Raw genomic sequence first — 8,699 nt, 5'->3', positions numbered from 1 at the left:
CGTTTTTATTAATGTAATTATTATTTTTTATTGATGTAATTATCAATGTTCATGATTAAAGTGTTTTCTGTGGAACTAAATTATATAAATAGCTATGTATATAACGACGCACCCAACGAGAACAGTCGTAACTCACTTAATTTTTTTTTTTTTAACTGATAATGCGTTTTCTGTATTACCGACAAAAGAGTGTAGTAATTCGATTGTGTTCTTTGAAACTTCTTTAATCTTTGGTCGATTAAAGATACGACCTTATTCGCCGGTTATACATTTATTTTTAAAGTGAGTTACTAGTACTGTTCGTAGGGGGCGTCGATAAACTGTATATGTATTTAAAAATTCGACATCCTAAATGAATATTATTAAGTACCTATTTAATTATGTTACCAAATGGCACATTGACAAATGTCAGTTTAGTTACCTACTTAACTTATACATTTATATAATAAGTACAAATAAATGTTGTAACAACGTTTTAAAAAGCGAGCGAGGATCGATCAAGTGACACGGTATGTATTATGGTTTATTATTTGATACAAATTAATATTAAATTATTACTTGAATATGACATAACTCGCATATCTATTCTGAATATTGTTTTATTGTATACATTTTAGATCGGTAACTGCGATATTTTAGACGGGTAAAATAGAAACACACAATTACAAATAGATATCCACTACAATCAAGTACTTGTACTTGATTTGTATTAAACGACATTATGATGATTTAATGTTTGAAGATTAAAGATTGGTGGAGTTTTTTGTGGTAGTATTTTTTTATCATGTCGGAAAATAGGAAAAATCTCGTATTTTCTCCACTATAATAAAAAAATAAAGAACTGTTTTTTAAGTTGTAAAAATATATTGGATGTATCTTTTGGCCAAAATTCTTAACTCTTAGATCCTAGTGGTGCCTAAGAATTTAATAATTTTGCGCAACGTAATTAAACCTCAGTAACTATAATTAGTTAAAACCTTGCAAATTTGCTTTTTTATCATTAAAATCAGTTCTGTAATTTTGTTAGTAAATGGTAATAAATTAACATACATGCAATTCAAATAACAATTTCCCTGAAAAATAACTCTGAAAAAATAAGTGAATACCTAGTTAAAAATTTTTGGTGTGATCAAAATTATTATGTAAGCATATTTAATCAGATGATCATCCGGTGTTATTGGAATTTACCAATTGCTTTATTTCACTTTTTTTTCTTAAATCTATTCGTTTTCTATCTAAAACATAACGTCTGGCTTATAACAATTAGGTATAGATAAACCTACAATTTTAGTATTGCTAAACTATACTTAAGATGTCTCAGGAGTAATTTTAGGTGTAAAATTAGCTATTATAAAACCGTCCTATTTGTTTTTAGCTTCGATGCGGAGCCTGAGAAGGTACTGCTTTTACAATGATGTGTTTTTATTTTTGTGTCTGGACCCACGATATCTCGTAAACCGCTGAACCGATTTCTTCGTGTACCAACTCTGTAGATCAGAAATCATACATGGAAGGCACTTTTGTAAGGCCAAAAATGTAAAAAAGTCACCCCTTCCCCATCAACATCGAGAAAAACCACTAAATAATTTACAAATTTTTCAACTTAAAATTACGATGCTCTATAACTTTTTTAAAAATAGTCGAAAAAGTTCCAAATTTATAAGAATTGTTCTTCAAACATAGTACTATCGATAAACATTAAAACACCAAAAAAATATCATAAACCCTATCCCCGAAGGGATAGAACTTTTTTCTTTATTTCACTTTTTCAAGCTAAGTTTTAGAGATTTAGATCTGAATATTAGACCGAAGGTAGATCTAAAATGGAACTATAACACATATATATATTTTTCTCAAAAATCTGTAGCCAAATTTTTTTTTATTAAGGAAAAACACCAAAAATAGAGTAAATTTACGCTTTGGCCGTAGTCAGTTTCTAGGTTGCTACGTGTGAGCGAATCAAAATTCAACAGGTAATCCAAATATTTTCATTATATTGTTAATTACGATATATGGGTAACTATGACAGTACATTTTTATAGATAGACGATCAACCCTTATCGTATCCACCCTGCACAAGACTAAATATTAAATTTTAAGTACATTATTGCTGGTCCCACGATATCTTCTAAACCGCTATAACTGATTTGAACGTACTATTCACAGATTCGCATCGAAGCGTTTATTTAAAAATGATTTTGTTATAATAAAATCTGTAGACCTGTGACCTCTCCGTCCCCACTCCCCACTATACCCCGACATCACTGTACTGGCTTTTTTTTTAAGTTTTAAAATTATGCAAACCGCAAACGTGTAAAATATAATAATAGGTAAGCGCCGTAAGTCGTCAGTTTTTGTTGTTATTTTTAATAGCTTAATTTTTCGAATTTTACTTTTTGTTTGTTTTCAATTACTTTAATAAAAAGTAATTTAATTACACTGAACTGAATACATGGAACGTGCATTGTGAAAATAAATTGGCTTCCGCCATTTTGAATCCGGTCATGGATAAAACGGTGTAATATACCATTTACTCCATGATACAAATCTGATAACATCGTATTATCTTTTATCACCGGCTAAACAAATGATAACAACAATATGAAGTCAGAAACCATCATCGAAAATCACTAAATAAAGTTAGATATGGTAAGTAAAATTAGAAAACGGACTCAAAATGGCGGCCTCCGAGGCGGGTCACTTTTATTACATGGAAAATATGCATTATGCGCGTTCCATGTATTCAGTTCAGTGTTTAATTACAGTATGGAAAAAATCCGAAGATGTACGTCGTATAACATCAGTTATGGTGAAATGTCATGCGCCCCACCCGGGCCCCGGCGACCGAACTAGGCCTGAATAAGGCCTACTCCCGGTCAAATACGCCGTAAAATATTATTTAAAAAAATTATTTCTTTAATACGTATACGCTAAATGTACATTGAAAAATACAATAGTAAATACACAACAAATAATAATAGTTTGTAACCAACCCAAGCTACTAGGCACACCCAAAAACATTAACAGGTATTACCAACATTTAATTTATACTATTTAGTATTTATAGATTAAAAAATTCTTAAAAGGTTTTGACCAGAGGAAATTTAATATAAAAAAAATAAGGGACGGGACGAACTTCTAGTACTTCCGCTCCTGTACGCAACTGAATAGTTAATTTTTTATCTCATTATTAAAAATAACCGTTATAATAATAATTATTAAACGGCAATGAAAAGTGAAAGTAATAGAACTTGGAAGTATTAAGTAAAACATAATAGAAATAAGAAGACAGGTAAATTATGAAATGATAAAAACAAATATTACCGGTTACTGATCATGTTAACAGCTGACAGCCGGCTTGTATTTATACGGGTATGATATTTCCAATCTACTTACGATTTACTTTTAATTGAATTTCTATTTGTTTCTTGTTTTCTTATTAACCAGTTTGACTTCGATTTATTTTTTAAACAAACATTGGTATTCAAGTGTAAAAGTTATTACCGTGTTTTTTTATTTTAATTTACAACAGTCTAAACAGTGTTATCAGTTAACTGTAAATTTGAAAAACTATATCCATATAATGCAAGGTGGATTTAGATAATTCCACCTTGATATAATGCCTACATAGTACATAATATAATAAATAATAACGTCCATCTCATTAATCGTTTTATTTAAAATCTAATCTAATTGCTGCGCTCTAATTATCTTTTTTAAATATAGAACACCCTTTCACTAGATTACTACTAGATCTAGTACTCGCTAGATGCAATAAAAAGAAGAATATAAAATGAAAAAGTGACACGAATAAATTTTTGTTTACAGGTAATTACAAATTAGTTACTGTTGTAACATAAGTCATAACACCAGTAATATTAATAGAAGGGTGCTCTATAATAGTATTGCTAATACACGTAAACATGTCGCCAGCACTTTATTTAAGTGACAATGAAAATTACCTATTGATCTGTTTTAATTCAATAAATTAAAGACGCTTAAGATTTAAATTTATATTTATATGTTATCAATTTTTATAAAAAAAATATATGTATTTTTCTAGTCAAAATAATACGAAAATTTCACTTACACATTGCAAGTATGGCGTTTGGAATTGTCGACTATATTGTTTTCGGAACAATGTTATCGATATCTGCATCAATTGGAGTGTATTATAGATTTACGGGTGGCAAGCAGAAAACAACTCAGGTATTTTTTTTAAATTCTATTTACCTTTTCTTAATGATCACTGATTTATTATTTTTTTTTTTTATTAGGAGTACATGTTAGGAAACAAAAATCAAAGTTTAATTCCCGTTGCATTTTCTCTAATGGCCAGTTTTATGTCTGCAATTTCATTGTTTGGAGGAAGTGCGGAAAATTATAGCCGTGGAACTCAATTTGCAGCAATCAACATAGGTTATATCCTAGGAACACCAATAATTGCATATATCTTTTTACCTGTATTCTTCAAACTAGGAAATCTGTCAGTTTACGAAGTAAATTTTAAAGTATTTATTATATATATACAATTTGTATAAGCTTTATTTGGAATGCTTTTTCCGCAGTATTTGGAGAAACGTTTTGGGAAGTTGACAAGAATTGTTACATCGTTAGCATTTAGTGTACAAATGATACTTTATATGTCAATCGTATTGTACGCTCCAGCTTTAGCTTTGGAAGCCGTCACCGGACTTTCTCAAGTATTATCTATTTTACTAGTTGGACTAGTTTGTGTGTTCTACTCAACTATCGGAGGAATTAAAGCTGTTATCATAACTGACTTATTTCAAGTAAATATTTTCCAACAATAGTTATAATAGTAAAACAGACTTGTTATGGCTAAAATCATTTTGTACAAATATATTATAATTTTCAGTCACTTCTCATGTTTGCTTCTATTTATGCTGTGATTGGAGTCGCTATGTATGAAACTGGCGGTATATCAGAAATTTGGAGAATCGCTAAAGAAAACGATCGTATTGAATTCACAAAGTAATTAAAAATTATTATTAAACTAATTAATGTCTGTACTTCCTATAACTAAGTTACTATCTATAGACATCTGACAGCAGTATTAAAAATAAGAAGTCAGAAATTTTATATTATTAAACGTATTACTACCATTTTTGCAGTAAAAAATACAAAAGTATATTTCTGATCAATGATTTTTTTTAAATTTAAGCTTAGATTTTTGTGTGCCAATTTTTAAGGTGTTTCTGAACCAGTTAATTATTTTACATACAAATCAAATAATCTAGTTACCTAAAAACAGTCAAACAAAAGTTCAATAACTTATGAAGCTTGATTAATATATATATTTGTAAAACTTAACAACTTATTTACATCATTCAACCTTTTTTAAACATTTTGAGAACAATGAACATTTTTGGACCATTTGCTTGTAATGAACTTCTTTACAATTTTGTTTGTAACCTGTGGTGTAGTCTCAATTTTCTATGTACCTATGTACTCATAACACAAATTGTACCTGTATATGAGTACCCGATTTTGTTTCATCATAAATTATTTTTGATACATTTTTTTTTTTTAGTTTTAATATAGATCCGACGGAAAGGCATAGCGTGTTCAGCTTAGTTTTTGGAGGAATGTTTACATATTTATCGTTGTACGCAATTAATCAAACTCAAGTTCAAAGATATCTAACAATGAAAGATTATCGTACTGCAGTAAAATCTTTGTGGATCAGCCTTCCAATACTGTCGTTGTTATCTCTTTCAACGTGCTTTTCAGGCTTAGCTATTTATTCCAAATATTACAAATGTGACCCGGTCAAGTAAATAAATTAAATCGCTAATTTCAAAAACTACATAAGTTATAAGACTGAAATTTTATCCTAACTGTAAATAATATTATTTCACCATACACTCCAGGAATTAAATTAATTTTTTGGGTCTGGTATTTCTAATTTATAGTTTTAAATATAAATTTCTTTATAAATAAAAAAAATGAATACGAATGTGAACTGAAACAACTGAAAGTGATAAAATCACTTTCAAATAAACGCTTCAATAAAAATTTGTAACGGTAGAATTACAAATATTAATAAAAACATTGTACCCCCTGAAGGAATAAGGATTAAAGGGAAAGGGTTTATGAAGTTTTTTTGGTTTATCAATAGTGCTATGTCTAAAGAATATTCTTTACAAATTTGGAACTAATTTGACTATTTTTAAAAAAGTTTTAGAGCACTGTACTTTCAATTTTTTTTTTGTATTCTCGATTTTAAAGGGGTAAATTTTATTAATTTTTGGCCCTCATTGAAAAAATGTACATATGTACATAAGTATTTAATTTGACAAAACTTTTTTTTGTAAAAACAATCCCATATGTCGTTTTTGAATTATTTCGATTCAATTAAATGGAGTTTATTATTATTTGTAACAATACATTGCTTTAATAAATTGTAATATTCAAAGGTCCGGTCGCATAGCTAGTGAAGATCAATTGATGCCGTTATACGTATTAGATACAATGGGAAATATTCCTGGATTAACGGGATTATTTGTTGCGGGTATATTCTCTTCGGCTTTGAGTTCTGTGTCGCCAGTACTAAATTCTCTGGCTGCTGTCACGATGGAAGATTATATTAAGGTTAAATATTATATAAAAGTCTACCTACAAAATTATTGTATACCTATAAATGTATAATATATTATAAAATAATAATAATTCCAAGTACAGTGAAACCTGTCTAAAACAGAAACACACGGGACAAAAGGGAAAACTGTCTTATTCAGTAAAAAAATGTATTCAAAGTAGTTTGACTGGATCATACATAGACAAATTTCTACTTATTCAGTTTTCCTTGTTTATTCAGCATCCTTTGAAAGGTTTCACTGTCAAATTTTTTTTCAAATTCAATTATTTTTTATCGTTATTATAAATTAGAAAAATGATGTTGTTTTAGCCATTGCAAAGACGTGAAATATCTGACACAAAGAAAGTTTATTGTATGAAAATAATAGTTCTTTGTTATGGCGGTGTTTGCATTCTATTAGCTTTCTTAGCTAAGTACTTTGGCTCTATCCTTCAAACGTCTTTGATTATACTTGGCGTAATTGGAGGTCCTGTTTTGGCGGTATTTACACTCGGAGTTTTAGTACCATGTGTCAATCAAAACGTAAGTAAAAAAATTCAGATAATATTACAATAAAGTTCTATAATTTATATTGTCTCTTAATGAAACTCATGTTTTAATTTACATTTTCAGGGTGCATTATCAGGTCTTATAATAGGCTTGATATTTTCATTTGTCCTTGGATTCGGAGGACCTAAACCTGTTATCAAAAACTTGCCTACATCAACAAATTCATGCACAGTATTAAATGAAACTATTTTTAGGCAACATTCATTATTTAAAGAGTAAACAATTTATTAATGGTTTTGATAATTTTCGATTATGTATCTATTGGCACTCATTACGAAAATTAATACATTTCATTTGCCTTATGAAAAATATTCAATGTTTCATTATGCCAAAAAACTAGTTTATTTCAAAATGTATATTAAATAGTAAAATATGTTAATGCCTCAAATGACTAGAATTCATTGATTTTACTCTTTGCTACAAAAAGTAATATGTTTAGGGTTTTAATTTTAATTTTTAAATGGCTTAAAAGTATTATTTTTCTTAAAAAAAATAAACGCATTAGGTTTTGTCAATTACACATGTAAAATTGATTTTGTAAGGCTAATGTAGTATTGTATTAGTGTTCAAGAGACGTTGCTATAAAGTAGAAATTGTATTAATTTTTTAATTTTTTTTTAGGCCAGAAGATGGTTATATATATTTGTATAGGATAAGTTACTTGTATTATATAATCTTGGGCTTCATTATGACATTTATAGTTGGCCTAATAGTGAGTGCGATTTTCCGCAATTCCAAGTCTGTTAACAATCCAGACTTATTTACGCCATTTATAGCTAAGAAACTAAATAAACGCGGATTGTTTTTCAAGGAAAACTCAATAATTATGGTTAGTTTTTTATATCTTCTGACCTCGTTATGTTCTATATCCTATATCCTATTTTCTATATGCTAATTTTTTTAAACTTTTTAAAGAAATTAATTCTAGTTCTTGATTTTAAATAACAAAACCCTTTTTTTAATTTAGAAATTAAGACAAAATGAAGATATTTCTAGAGGTTCAATTACTGGAAGCCAAAATTTTTAATATAATGTCAATATGTTTTCATATTTTGTATAATGTATGTTATGTTTGTTCTTACGTTCAAGTTAATCTATTAAGTTAAATTATTTATTAAGTAGTTATAAAGTTGTTTTAATTTTGTTATAGTTTATTATTTTTATTATAGATTTTTATGTTTAATATGACAATATTATACTTCAAATGTTGTGGGTATATAAAATAATAGTTATTGTGTTTTGCCAATCGATTTTTTAATAGGGAAATAATTTTTAAAACTATAAATTAATACTAAATGTATACACGTGTTATCTACTTAAATGTTAAAATAATATCCAATGTGTGTGTTGAATACCAATAAATTTGTGTAAATAATATGATTTTTGTGTTTAAACAATTGTTTTCGTTTTATTACTTAATAAGTTGTAACTCAAGTTTGATGTACGAAACAAATTGTTGTCAATTATTAAATAATTGAGTAATAAGGTTAGAAATACAATACAACTAAAAGTATGTTATTAATCGCGC

At 28.0% G+C, this 8,699-nt stretch overlaps 1 protein-coding gene across 9 annotated transcripts; it reads left to right on the top strand.

The window, feature by feature from the left end:
* Positions 1–294: 294 nt before the first annotated feature.
* LOC126839302 (putative sodium-dependent multivitamin transporter) lies at positions 295–8,551 on the top strand. 9 transcript variants are annotated; one of them, XM_050574544.1, is made up of 12 exons: positions 295–509; positions 3,727–3,828; positions 4,064–4,209; positions 4,278–4,499; positions 4,569–4,793; positions 4,880–4,995; positions 5,555–5,797; positions 6,441–6,615; positions 6,932–7,144; positions 7,235–7,386; positions 7,793–8,000; positions 8,139–8,551. In XM_050574544.1, exons 3-12 carry the CDS (start codon positions 4,102–4,104, stop codon positions 8,196–8,198), a joined length of 1,722 nt encoding a protein of 573 aa, XP_050430501.1. In that variant the 5' UTR covers positions 295–509; positions 3,727–3,828; positions 4,064–4,101; the 3' UTR covers positions 8,199–8,551. The 9 variants fall into 9 exon arrangements, with proteins under 9 accessions (XP_050430501.1, XP_050430502.1, XP_050430506.1 ...); XM_050574541.1 differs by lacking the exon at positions 295–509 and adding an exon at positions 2,710–3,027; XM_050574542.1 differs by lacking the exon at positions 295–509 and adding an exon at positions 3,105–3,292.
* Positions 8,552–8,699: the final 148 nt, after the last annotated feature.

The sequence above is a fragment of the Adelges cooleyi genome, unplaced genomic scaffold, assembly GCF_023614345.1.
Source record: "Adelges cooleyi isolate 19-005CV unplaced genomic scaffold, UGA_ACOO_1.1 ACOO_flye_CR_arks_rails_tigmint_CR_PRNA_30, whole genome shotgun sequence".
Taxonomy (NCBI): domain Eukaryota; kingdom Metazoa; phylum Arthropoda; class Insecta; order Hemiptera; family Adelgidae; genus Adelges; species Adelges cooleyi.
This window is presented reverse-complemented; position numbering and strand designations above follow the sequence as displayed.

What these genes read in the sequence shown, in the direction of transcription:
- LOC126839302 (XM_050574545.1), top strand. Translation starts at nt 4,102, where the DNA reads ATGGCGTTTGGAATTGTCGACTATATTGTTTTCGGAACAATGTTATCG. An exon ending in GCAAGCAGAAAACAACTCAG is followed by an intron (nt 4,210 to 4,277) that starts GTATTTTTTTTA and finishes TTTTTTTATTAG; the next exon opens with GAGTACATGTTAGGAAACAA. An exon ending in TCATAACTGACTTATTTCAA is followed by an intron (nt 4,794 to 4,879) that starts GTAAATATTTTC and finishes TATAATTTTCAG; the next exon opens with TCACTTCTCATGTTTGCTTC.